Below are 14,123 nucleotides of genomic sequence, written 5' to 3'. Positions count from 1 at the left end.
TTATCTCATGAATGTTTCAAGTATGCTTCGAGTAACGGTCCACTTCAAATGCCTGTGGCTTCGAGATGGCTAGAGCATTTGTTTTGGTCCCAGTGATTTCCAGAGTGATTGCTCCGCACAGCATACTCTGAGGATTTCAGGGAATTGACGATCATCAGAATGGCAGTTACTTCTTTCTAGTCTGGTAGCCATCTACATATTGTGTTCTCAAAAATGTTGACATTTTCGACCTACTCCCCAGTTAAATTTCCTCGATTGTTCTTTTGATACTCTCTCCTTCTATCCTTTTATTTTCCCAAACCTACTTAACTTTACTGCCCACCTCTCTCCAAAACCCTCCCCCCCCTTCACCCTAAAGCTTACATTCTTCCCTTATCCTAATCCTCCACCCTTGATTTATTTCACTTCAATTTCCCCTTAACCCTCCCACACTCCCACCTTTTCACTTATGTATCATGTAGATGGCTCCCTTACCACCTTCCTGAGCCTTATGTAACTCCGGCTTCGTGTTAGTTTCTGCAGGTCGGCTCATGACACCCCTGCAGTGTGTTGCTGAACACCTGATATACAGTCATCAATACACCACAGGCAGTGTCACGAGTGGGCAAGCAGAAACAGAAATGAGCATCCGCCAGTCTGCCGCTGTTTGCCAGCACTCTCATGCATTCACACCACAGTTAGTGGACACACCATTGCCGTTGGGAGGGCTCAGAGATTTTGACACCCACATGTCATGAACATTATTGGTTCTCTGATACAGTATATGCTTTCGTTATAGATTTGATTTACTTTTTGAATCAGCTGGGGGATGTGTGATGTATATTTCCTTTTCATAGGCAGCATTTTGATGCATATCCCAGGTTGTGGAGACCAGGCAGGGCAGAAGGATTCATCTCTTCTTATTAAGGTCACTAATGAGCCAGCTGGATTTTCATCAAATATCTGAGAATCATATGCTGGGTTTTAATGACATGCCAAGACATGCTTGGCCTCGGTGGGTTTAAAAAAATTAATTTACAATCCAAATCGTGAACATGATAATGTGAAAACATTTCTGTGCAAAACGAACACAATTTTATAACCTAAGCATAAAGAGCCATCTACATATTACGAATGCAGAATCAGAGGAAGGTGAGAGAGGGATTGAGAAGGTCATTTAGACAACATTCTAACTGTTTAAATTTGCTCAAGACACTTTCAAATAGTGAGGAATGCGGAATTTTTACAAAACTCGATTTGATGAGGATCTACCTCTTGCGTTTGCAGCGCCTGCCTGCTGGTTGCATCATCCCCGGAGGAGCGGCTTTGCTGCTGACGCAATGCCCGTGTAGATGAATGATGAAAGCAGGAATTTCGAATTTGTCCAAGGTACAAACACACAATGTCTTCTTCTGCCGGATCTTTAACGTCCTCTGATGCTAAAGAGACGGGGCTGACAGCTTCACTTCCACATTAACGATGGTGTCCTCTGATGCAACACCATGCCTACGAAGCAACAGGAATCAGAATTCCTGTTCATGGTCAAGCTGGAAATCGAACCCAGAGTAGCCTACACTCTACCTTGACTGTTTACACAGAGCCTACACAACACATGAACTATAATCTCTTAGTCAGCCCGTGATGTACTCGTACCACCATTCACCATCATCATCCTATACTAACATTGCAATTTGGTGTCTGTGTCCGTTGCGTTTGGTCGTTACTTATCCTATCTTGACCAAACTTGCCAGGGGGACTAAAAGTCATTCGTCAAAGGTTGAAGCTACTTCGTCCACCCCTGCCCCCCCCCCCCAGCCACGGGGGTTCTGAAAGTGGGGCCGACGAAAATTCTCGATATAAATGTATACCATGTAGCGATGCTGCCGGTGCTGATGGGAAAGGATATTACAAGTAATGCTTCAGATCCTTCATTGGATCATGAGTAAGAGGCCACCTTATTTTTGCACTTGCTTAGCCTATATTACTATCGACTCGACTGCAAAAAATCCAGGAGAATTCCTTGAAAAACGTCATGTTAACAACGTGTGTAAATAGCAGCTTGGGCATTGTTCCACGTTATTGTGGCATTTTTCCATGGCTGCTTTCAATAACAAAAGTAACAAGAAAAAGAGCAATCAGAGATTGCAGATTCTTGGGTGGGGGAGCGAGGATGGGTGGGGGAGAGGAGGGAGGGAGAGTGCGGAGGGGGGGGAGAGTGAGGAGGAAGAGAGAGTGCGGAAGGAGGGAGAGTGAGGAAGGGAAGGCAGTGAGAGGAGAGAGTAAGGGAAGGCAGACGTGTGGTGGAGCTTCAATTACGATTCATACTGTCTCCTCAAAATTATTCTGCATCGAATAACAGTGAAGATAGAAAGAAAATAATGTCTGAAATCCATTTTCTACTGGTCACACTATAAATACCATCCAGAGACGAACACTGTCCGGACACGTTCGGAACCAAACCGTCCAGAGACAAACACCGCCTGGACGCGTCCAGAAGCAAACTCCTGTCCGGACAGCAACACCACCCAGATGCATCCGGAACCAAGCTGTCTGGAGACAAACACTGCCTGGATGCGTCCAGAGCCAAGCTGTCCAGAGACAAATACCGCTCGGACATGTCCAGAGACAAACTCCCGTCCAGACAAAAACACCACCCTGACACGTCTGGAGACAAACTCCCGTCCGGACATATACACTGCCCGGACACTTCCGGAGACAAACTCCCATCCAGACATAAACACTGCCTTGACACGTTCGGAGACAAACACCGCCCAGACATGTCGGGAGCCAAGCTGTCTGGAGACAAACACCACCCGGACACGTCCGTAGACAAGCTCCCGTCTGGACATAAACACTGCCAGACACGTCTGGAGATAAACTCCACCTGGACATAATCACCGTCCAGACGCATATGGAGATAACTACTGTCCAGACATAACCACCATCTGGATACGTCAAAGGAGAGAGAGAGAGAGAGAGAGAGAGAGAGAGAGAGAGAGAGAGAGAGAGAGAGAGAGAGAGAGAGAGAGAGAGAGAGAGAGAGAGAGAGAGAGAGAGAGAGAGAGGTGGGGGGGTATGGGAGTTATTCGAGAGCATATACTTTGTGAACAACACGCACCACACCCCGCACGCACGCACACACACACACACACACACACACACACACACACACACACACACACACACACACACACACACACATACATGCTTGGCTGATATCTGCAATTTTTCGGGAATCGGCAGGTTGGAGTCAGTGTGATTACCGACTGCAGTACATACTGCATACAACCCAGAAGCCTTGAGTTGCTTTCACCGAAAAACAACGTTACATTTATGTAAACGTTTCAGGGAGATGTTCACAAACATTAATCCTTATAAACAGCTGCGTGTGACAGGTGGAAAAAAATTTGGCTCGGTAAGTTAGAAAACCAAGCTGTTAGTTAATGTTAGTTAACTGATTAAATATGTTAATGCAGCAAATGGCTCAGAAATGTGTCATTATCAGATATATTTTGCTTTGAAACTCACAAACAGAAACATTTAACCTTTGTAAAGCAAATCCGATAACTGAATGCTTTAGAAACAGGTGCTAGGACAAAGGAAAACCTGATAGAACCTCCATAAGATACGGGATGAAACTTTACTACCCAGGCACCCATAACAGGCATGGCATGTCCACACACCTGTGGAGTGTCCATACAGAGCCAAATCTACCCATATGTACCACGTCCGTGTGTGCTGTATACGTACCTCTACCTTGTAGTAACCATCGACTGCACATCCCAATCGGGACACGAACTTTAACGCGATCAACTGACATGAACTGTACAGCCCGATAAGTGGCTTAAGCACTCAAGCAAGCACTCCAACGGATCGCCTGGCTTGGCAAGTGATTACCAATTGCCGTCGATACACCAGGAAATGCCCAAGCAATTTCCGAATAGGACAAATCAACACTTTTTTTCGGAGTCGGAACTGCTGATACTTTTAAATCTGAAGATTACATTTTGTAATTTAGCTTAGTTTAAGAGATTCTCTCAGTGATTCATATGCACAAATTAAATAAAGCCATGAACGCAGCATCTCCAGGCATTTATAAACACTGCAATATCCCCAGCGATTCATAGCTATGATGAACAGTCATTCGATAATATGAGTGAGGAAAGTGAAAAAAATACTTTATCATTAAGAAATCGTTGCGGCCTGTCCCAAGTCAAGGCAAGGTTGAGCAGGCGAAAAAACATGGCGGCTTCAGACCCCAGCAAGGTTATATCGGAAACGCCTTAAGACCCAGCGAGGTGGCCGAGGTTCACCTGATGAAGGATATAATTAAATAAGGCCGTTAATTATCTTCAAAAGGGGTATTTTAATTAACCCCAACACCTAATTTTCACTCTTGCACTTCCTTAGAGTTTTCTTAGTGTGCATGCAAAGTTTCAGGCTGCTAGGTTTATAGTTTTGGAGTTATGGAGGAGACACACTGACACACACACACACACACACACACACACACACACACACACACACACACTGACATTTATTAGTGTAGATTCTACTTGAGTCATCACACTAATGCTGAAAATTTCGTCTCAATCGGACAAGTGGTTGCGGAGAAAAACACACGAAAGTTCTGTGCGGACAAACAAACAAACAAATGGACCCCAATGCAATGCCCTCTACTTTGGTGAGGGTAATAACAACAATAACGATAATAGTACAATAATTATATGTATATGTGGGAAAATGTTTGTTTCCTATTCATTTATAATTGTATAATAATAATATTCCCATTATTATAAGTAACAACATTGAAAATAATAATATTAACAATAATAATTGGTGTAACATGATCCTCACCTTGCCACTCCTTTGGGGAGTGAGTGATAGTTGTGAAAGTCAATTTGCGTGATTAAAATTTCTATTAAGTGTGAACGACGTCTGTGTACTGTATGCACAAATGCCCATCATATACATCACGACTGCGCAGTGTTCCACCAGGCCCAAACTCATGCGGGCGTTCATGTTTTAAAGTTGTGATTTTAATCTCCTTTGAAATGAAGCAATGCTGTACAATTCTCTGTTGCGTGAAGTGTACATTCACAGTGATTGACACTAACCCCAAAAGAGAAATTGAAGATATTGGTGTGTTCCTGCATAACATATACTTATTAGATACTGAAAGAATACTTTGGGTATATGGAGGAATAGAGGACTCTTGTGAGTCTTTGAACCACCATATTTTGATTTGTCTTCCTCATCAGGATAGAAAGAAGCTACAATACCCCTCTTCCTTCATAGTGTGCACAGGTGAAAATTAATGCCTACCTCTGTCTGCCGCAACATTTAATAAGGAGTTTATGATCTCTCAAACCGAGGGTACGAGTATTGGGATTTAATTTAGCCATGCCCCAATGCCATTTAGCACCAAAAGCGGATGCTGATTAATTTTTCACGTAGTGGCCATCCACGATGGGGGTTAATTTGATTTATTTACTTATTTTACCCACAGCATTTGTGACCTGTCTTAACATCTCAGCTGCTTCAGCAGGAAACTCATTGTGTGGTTCTCAATTCCAACTCATCATATATTTCCTTAAAACAATTGCATTGTACCTTTCATTGAAATGAATACGAAGCCTTTCGTGTTGCAAATATTCACCCTGTCCCAGAATTAGTAGTTTCGCCACGATCTGGCCAGTTCAAGATTTGGTGGAAAAACAAAACTGAGTTCTTGCTTTCCAAACTTTTGAAGCACGGTCGCAAAATGGCTGCAAGGAGACAACTTAAATATCGACGCCAATCCTATCTCCTATTGGATGGGATGAATAGGACATTGATTGGTGTATACTAATCACCGTGGACAGCAAGGAGAAGCTGACATTTTCGGTGTTAATCTCTTTTGCTCTGAGGAAGGGTTAATGGCCGAAATGTCAGCTTCTCTTTGTTTCTCAGGGTGATTAGCATGCTTCTATGAACGTTCTGTTGATTCCTTACCCATCCACCGACGCAAGTTGATACTTCAGCCTTCGCTGGCAAGACGAGTTCTTCGTTCTATCTTTTAATAGTTTGGTGATATCAGGTCTAGTTACGTTTGTGCACAGATTTACTTTGCTGATGATGCACAGTGGAGGTATAGGAATGTAAAGATAGTGTTCATAGCAAGGAGATATGAAAATAATTTTAAACTAGGTTTCAAAGAAATATTTAAAATTTTTGTCACAAAAACAAGCTGCAAAAGGTCAAAACATTGCTTCAGAGCAGATGATGGTGGAGAGAAAGAAATAAAGAAAGCTTTTGGTGGTAGAGAAAGTCATTTTTTTCATATTTGGTGGACAGTATAAAGATAAATAACATACAATCTTACTGCCACATCCTTTACTTTTGAAGTTCTGCTTTGAAAGAAAGCAACATTCCAACTTTAATAAATCATCGTGTGCATCTCAAAATGGCAGGTTAAGTCTTGTAAAACCGCTCCCTAAAAAGCCACTTGGAAGGCAGTCATGTCCATAACTTGAACGAGCCTTGCTTCTCCTCCCTTTCTGAATTTCTCATAACATGGTACAGGATTGGCAGTTTGCCGACGGGGCACCACCGCCTGGAAACGTGGTGGAGAACTGGCTAGCACTCCTCAAGACCAAGTTTCGTGAAGATCCCGGATGCTGCGTAGCTGTACACTGCATCGCTGGTCTTGGGAGGTAATACAGTTCTTGTCAATATATCTACCCAGTATCATTTGATCGTCTATCATATATGCTGTTTTTTCAAACATTATTTTTATGACTGATAAATGCAGTTACTGTTCTCCCAAATGATCATTAGGTACATCGCGATAAATTAAAATGTCCAAATGAAACAACATAAGTAGAACCAACATTTGTATTTCAACTTTGTTCAATATTTCAAAGATGTATCTCCACATTGCCTGGTGTTGGCTTAATGGTTAGGGTGGTGGGCTTGGGGTCTGAGGATCCTGAGTTCAAATCTCACTCAGCTGTTGAATTATACCAGGTGGGGTTGACTCGGCCTGTAATCCTTCTGAGGTCGGCAAAATGAGTGCCAGCTTGCTGGTATCGTGTGTCGGAGTGGCGATCCGTCCAGGATTGTGCCCAATAGCCAAGGAGACTGCTCAGGCAGCACCAACGCTCTGTACAGAGTATGGTCCCAATGGATGGGATGGATTTCCACATTCCATTTTTGAACTCTCTTGGAATACATCATAATAGTTTGGATCCTGCTGCTGCTTCAACCTTGACAAAGTCCGAGTTGTAATTCATCGGCCAGAATGTCACAACCATGACCGTTGCAAATCCCATTGCAGGCACCAACTGCCATCGGCTGTCTTCACGGCATAAAGGGCAGGCCAACTGATAATATAAAAAAACTTCACTATGGGCGTCTGGTTTATGAAACAATGAACTTTATCAAATAAAAGTGGACAAGTGTGTTTGATTTGTGAAGACAATGTGAAGAAGTTATTGACACCTTTTCCTCTTGACAAATGTCTCCAAGTGCATACAACAAAACGCTTATTATATTATTTTATTTCATTCCCAAAGAGAAATGAGGAGAGGCCAAGAACATTAAATCTTGTTTCAATGGCCTCTGGCGGAACCATGAGCTGATTGTGAGATCTGATCTGTGAGTGCATGGATGTCGGCGAGGGTTGGCGGCATGTCAGATTGCTATGAAAGCCATGGATAACGCTGCGATTCAACTTGACATCATTTAAGAAATTCTTACCTGGCAGTGAACTTCAGTTCAGAGTCATGAAGGGATTGCGGCTATTCTCGTAAAATGTTGTGCCTTTTTTGAATGCTTAAAGGGTCATCTTTTCCCTTGAATCGTTCAAAATACTTTTGTTTGTCTGGTTGTGTGTTTGTGGCATTTACAAAACTAGTGCGTGCTCATATGTGCGTGGCTGTACGTGCATGGCCGTACGTGCAAAAAATAAATAAATACACTTTCAAACCACGTGCCAGAAACAACAACCACACAGGCCCTTCCTTCGCTCTCGCATGCCCATACGTGCGTGGCCATACGTGCGTGGCCGTACTTGCAAAAAAAATTAAAAAATTTCAAACCGCGTGCCAGAAACAACAACCACACAGGCCGTTCCTTCGCTCTCGCGTGCCCGTACGTGCGTGGCCGTACGTGCAAAAAAAATGTAAAAAATTAAAAAAAAACTTTCAAACTGCATGCTAGAAACAACAACCACACAGGCCGTTCCTTCGCTCTCGCGTGCCCGTACGTGCGTGGCCGTACGTGCAAAAAAAAAACTTTCAAACCGCATGCCAGAAACAACAACCACACAGGCTATTTCTTCGCTCTTGCATGCCCGTACGTGCGTGGCCATACGTCGTGGCCGTACGTGCAAAAAAAATAGAAAAGTAAAAAAAAAATTCAAACTGCGTGCCAGAAACAACAACCACACAGCCCGTTCCTTCGCTCTCGCATGCTCATACGTGCATGGCCGTACGTGCGTGGCCGTACGTTCGTGGCCGTAAGTGCAAAAAAAAAACTTTCAAACCGCGTGCCAGAAACAACACACACAGGCCGTTCCTTCGCTCTCATAAACGACGACTGGATTGGGGCATTGTGTTTATCTATAAATGCGCATAAGAAATCGAGAAATTATTAGAATACAGTAAGTCATCACTATCTGGAAGTCCGTACGTTGTAACCCGTAATGGGGAACGCTCTCTAACTTGGCCATAACTTGGGAACCACTTGTCCAATTAATTTCAAACCTTGAAAAGGCAAACAAACAGAGATTGCTGGAATTATAGATAGAATAGAAGATAGATACTGTGGGTGCAAAACGCCAAGCATCATGTCTTGTCATTGGTAACTAAGACGCCCTTTCCCCATCAGCCATGCCTACGCAGCAACGTGTCCTGTCATTGGTTTGGTAAATAAATGGTCATAATTTGGGAACCACTAATCCGATTAATATTGTTACGTTTGAGGGGGGGGCGGTATGCATTCAAAGGGTAATTAGGATGTTTAATTAGGTATGCCATGCTGTTCGAGTGTACCAGGATCTCGATGTAATAAGTAGCAATTCAGTGATGATAAGTTGTCTAGTAAATGTCCATTTCTTCAAGGGGGAAATGATAATTGTCACGTAATTAGATAGGGACACGGGATAGGGGAAGTGTGTCTGCGTAAACCCCTTTTAGTATTCTCTGGAGGCTTGCCGTGACGTCACAGGACAGTGCTGCGGATGGCTCAGCCCCGTGATCACGATTGGCAGAAGGCGACAGCGGTGGGCCATTAAAACGGCTCCATTGGAAGTGACGAGGACTGGAGGATAAAAAGGTTCTGTTCGGGGTCGAAAAGGAAAAGGAAAAGGAAAAGGAAAAGGAAGAGGAAGAAGATCGGGACAGAAAGACCATTTTTTGGGGTGGAGGTTGTTGTGCTGGGAGTGTGCTTGTTGTTGCGCTGATTCGGCCCTGGTTTCATCGTGTCTTGTCGCCTTGCTGAGCCTCGTGCCTCACCTTGGTTGGCTCTGGGGTTCTGCGGGCTCGCAGTACGGGGTCGAACGGCGGGCGGACCTGCCTCCCTCTCCTGCTCGCAATTTGGCGCCAGAACTGGTTCCCTGGCGGCTGTGAGCGGACTTGGGCCAAGACCAGGAGGTCGACAGCACCACGGTTTCTCCTGCCCCCTGACGAGAGCAAGGCCAGCTCGTCCGACGCCAATCCAGGGACTGTTGCGTCCACGCCACGGTCCAGCCTGACCACCAGGAATAGCTACGTTTTGTGTGTGTGTGTGTGTGTGTGTGTGTGTGTGTACCTGGCGCCTTAGAGGGTTTGAGATTTGTATATTCATTGGAATTGTCTGTGTTTTCCCCACGCCCGATCCCACACCATCCCGTCGAATCGCCCCGGATCCCTCTTCTTGCCGAGTCTTGTTATTTCTGGTTAGAGGAATAAACGTTATCAACTCAGTGAAAAGCGACTCGTGCCACCTTCCTCGTCCCGTTTGCGGTAGAGCGATTAGAACCGCCATCTTTGGGTTATAAATAAATAAACCGCCTCCATTGTTTCGGCTCATTCTACGTTGGCGGGACTGTTCAAGTACCGTGCACCTCACATTGGTGTCAGGGTGTTGGATGTTCGAACCCCTCTAAATTATATTTGGTATCGGGAGAATATACCAAGATTAGAATCTCGTCACGAATTGGAATAGAAAATTACGACAGGAAAGCGCGCGAGCGCGGGAAAATTTTGGCGGGATTTTTCAAATTAAAATTAATTGGCGGCAAACGGGACTTCTGCACCATGGCGGATATGCAGATGTTTGAGGAGGAAGGCCACGTGTCTGGCAGCGAGTCGGGGGAAGAAGGGAGAGACGGGGGTAGGGTTAGAACCTCCCCCGTTCCGAGCGTGGACCATGCTTCATCGCCTGTAACGGAACCGGCAGCGCCGGAAACCGGCACGATGACGATCTGGACAATGTTGGAACGTTTAATGAGTGCAATTACAGCACAGGGGGCAAAAATGACGGCACAGGGGGCACAAATGGCAGAAATGACGGCACAGGGGGCAGAAATGACAGATCAATTGGGGGGTAATGGGGCAACAGCTGGGTGCACGGATTGATTTAATGAGGGATGAATTGGGGGAAAAGATGGAGAAAATGAAAACTGAGATGCAGGAGTGTGTGGATGTTAAATTGGGAGAAATACAAAGTAAATTCGAGGATAGATTGGAGGAAACAAAGGTAGAAATTACATTGGAGGGGGAAAATATACGAAAAAAATTGGTAGATAAAATTGATGCAACGAACATTCGGGTTGATAAAGTGGATGAAAGCCTGGAACGTCATCGTGCCTGTGTGGATGCTCGTATGCAGCTGCAAATAGAAGAGTGGGGAGAGCTGAGGAAGCAAGGGATGAATTTGGCGGAGGAGGTAAAAGGATTGGAGGCTCGTTTGGACGAACAAGATAAAATTATGAGCCAAGATGAAGTCTTGGATAAAGGCCTGGTAGAGCCGTCTTTTGTAAGTAGAGTGTCCGGGTTGGTTGAGGAGCAGCTACAAACTCGCGACGGAGCCTTGGAGGAGGTTGTGCAGGCCCAGAAGATCCTGCGGGAAGAGGTGAATCGGTCCATTCAACGTTTGGAACAGGAGGCAAAATTGACCCATGAGACCCTCACCACAAAACATCTTTGGCCACAGTGGGCTCCGAAATTGGATACGCAGCCACAAAGGTGTTTGATCCCTGGGCTGGATTCGGACAAGGGAGAAACTGAGAAGCGGGCCACCGTAAAAGTGATCCCCCTGGTAAATTTTGACGGGTCAGGGAGCCTTGAAGCTTTTCTGACGCAATTTGAGTGTATTTCCCGACTAAACGGGTGGAATGAGCAGGAACATACTGGGAATTTGGTGGCAACGTTGCGGGGACCTGCCGCAGATGTGTTAAACGTGATCGCGGAGGGGATGTTGACCAGCTCCCACATTTGCGAGGCGTTGAGCCGTCGGTTTGGGTTTGCAGCGAACTGTGATCTGGTGCGGGCCCAGCTCCAGCACCGCAGATTAAAGCCGGGTGAGACAGTGCAGGAGCTGGCACAGGACATTTACCAATCAGTCAGGATCGCGTATCGGGACCTTACAGTGGAGGCGTGGGACAGACTGGCACTCGAGAAATTTTTAGCTGCTCTTCCTGACCCTGAGGTCCGGGCGCTAATGGAGCTACAGGATCCACCCACCGTGCACCGAGCGGCCGAGTGCGCGGCCAGGCTGGCCTCGTGGAGTCGGCCGGGTCGGGTGCCCGAGAGGCGATCGGTGACGATCCGACAGGCGGAGATTCAGGATCAGGGAGGGGGGGCTGGGAGAAATTGGCATGACCAAAATGTTACAGGAAATTTGCCAGAAACTGTCAAGTTTGATAAGGGGTAATTCGGTAGTTGGTGCGCCAAAGCGGCGGGGTCCAGCCCAGCCAATAGAGCAATTCGATTATGGCCGAGGGGGTCTGGAACCGGAAGAGACATTACACCGATACACACGGGGGCCTTTTATGGGGAGTTGTTTCCGGTGCGGGCGAAGAGGACACATGCAACGATATTGCCGGTACCCGGCGATGGAGGGACCCTCCAATAGACTTTTAGACTCGGAGAGGGTGAATCCTCCTGCTGAACCGCCAGGTCTATCCGAGATGCCCTTTCATAGGTCGGGTCCAGAGATCACTGTCGGGGGTCGGGGAGACTAGATCGGGCTGAGCATATAGGGCCTTGCTCGGCTGCTGACATTGTGGCGAAGTGCCTCCTTTGGTGAAAAATAGTGAATTGTGGGAAAATTGGCATGTGTTTGTAAGTTCTGCTGGGTTTTAGAGTGACAATAGGGACAATGGGTAATTGGAAACCAAGCGGGCACGAGTGGCTGTCCAATGGCTGGTGCGTGGATCGGGTGAGGAGAAGTGCTGTGTGAGTTGTTTCAAGTTAAGAAGTGAAATGTATGGTGCACACATTGATTTTTTTTATTGGACATGGTGTGGTAACAGGGAAGGTCATGGTCGGTGAAGTGTTAGAAATGCAGGTGTCACATGTAAGGCCGATGGGGTGGGGGAGTCATGTGGTTTTTGTGGGTGGGGATGATGTGCTTGTCCGCAGGGATTGCTGAAGCTCACGCTGAGTGGGAATTGCGACCCCCTTCAAGGAGATTCACCCCTGGTGGCTAATGGTGACAGTTTCTGGAGGCAACTGGGAGAGGGTCTGGTTGGGCGACCAAGGCGGGTAGGACCTTGGCGACCCAGGAAGGCCAGAGGAGCCAGTGAGACCCCTTCCAGAGTGTTGTACGGGATTAGAGCTGATGGCTACCAGGGGGGGAGGGAATCAAAGGGAGCGGGGCGGAGAAACGTCCGGGTTGGACTAAAGCTTACCTATGGGCATGGTTGCACCTGAGATGCCCCCATCATCTTGTGGTAACCCACCCCACGGCCATGACGGGATTCAGCCTGCATCATTAAAATGGGGACCATGACCTAGAAATGTGATGATGACCATGGTGTGAGTGTTGTGAAGATGTGTGAGTCCCACTCAATCCCGCACAACTTGACATGTGCAGCAAGGGCATGATGTCCGCATAATTTTGGGGTCAAGCAAATTTGAAAATTGGCTCCCCAGGTAACGCTGGGTCTTTTAGCATCCACTGGGGGACGCGGTCAAGTGTAAATATCCTGTGAATAGTGTCGTTAAGGCTTAGAGTAAGAATGTAAAGTATAAGTGTTGTGTTTTTGTGGAACCTTTTGTTTCCCCTCCCCAGATCACTGGAAGAGTGTTGGGCAAGAGCGATGATCCAGAGGATGGAGTGCAACTTCGCTCAGTGCTCTCATGTGATTAAAAAAAAAAAAAATGAATGATTGTTTAGGCGAGGATAAGGCCATAAGGGGGTAGTACATTAAGCAGGATAGGTAAGTTAGCTGCGACTCGCTGCCCATTGCCCCTCCTACTTTATTTCGTTAGGTTAAATAGGTGTGTCAGTAAGTGTTAAGGCTGGTACGGTAGCGCCTGTGTTGTACCTTGCAGGAGCTGCGGTACCAGAGGAGGGGGCAGTGTTACGTTTGAGGGGGGGGTATGCATTCAAAGCGTAATTAGGATGTTTAATTAGGTATGCCATGCTGTTCGAGTGTACCAGGATCTCGATGTAATAAGTAGCAATTCAGTGGTGATAAGTTGTCTAGTAAATGTCCATTTCTTCAAGGGGGAAATGATAATTGTCACGTAATTAGATAGGGACATGGGATAGGGTAAGTGTGTCTGCGTAAACCCCTTTTAGTATTCTCTGGAGGCTTGCCGTGACGTCACAGGACAGTGCTGCGGATGGCTCTGCCCCGTGATCACGATTGGCGGAAGGCGACGGCGGTGGGCCATTAAAACGGCTCGATTGGAAGTGACGAGGACTGGAGGATAAAAAGGTTCTGTTCGGGGTCGAAAAGGAAAAGGAAAAGGAAAAGGAAGAGGAAGAAGATCGGGACAGAAAGACCATTTTTTGGGGTGGAGGTTGTTGTGCTGGGAGTGTGCTTGTTGTTGCGCTGATTCGGCCCTGGTTTCATCGTGTCTTGTAGCCTTGCTGAGCCTCGTGCCTCACCTTGGTTGGCTCTGGGGTTCTGCGGGCTCGGAGTACGGGGTCGAACGGCGGGCGGACCT

The 14,123-nt window shown here is 46.3% G+C and overlaps 1 protein-coding gene across 6 annotated transcripts in view; it reads left to right on the top strand.

Moving 5' to 3' along the window:
* The window catches only part of LOC147017225 (protein tyrosine phosphatase type IVA 1-like), an 81,266-nt gene that overhangs the window by 55,852 nt on the left and 11,291 nt on the right, over positions 1-14,123 (top strand). For all 6 annotated transcript variants that reach the window (XM_085846681.1, XM_085846684.1, XM_085846683.1 and 3 more), the window contains exon 4: positions 6,544-6,674. In XM_085846681.1, coding sequence (XP_085702807.1) covers positions 6,544-6,674 — 131 coding nt within the window. The remainder of the gene's footprint in view (positions 1-6,543; positions 6,675-14,123) is intronic.

Source organism: Eptatretus burgeri, chromosome 11 (genome assembly GCF_056783735.1).
Source record: "Eptatretus burgeri isolate ZD-2024b chromosome 11, Ebu_testis_v1, whole genome shotgun sequence".
Taxonomy (NCBI): domain Eukaryota; kingdom Metazoa; phylum Chordata; class Myxini; order Myxiniformes; family Myxinidae; genus Eptatretus; species Eptatretus burgeri.
Note: the sequence above shows the minus strand (reverse complement) of the source record. Positions and strands in the feature narration are given on the sequence as shown.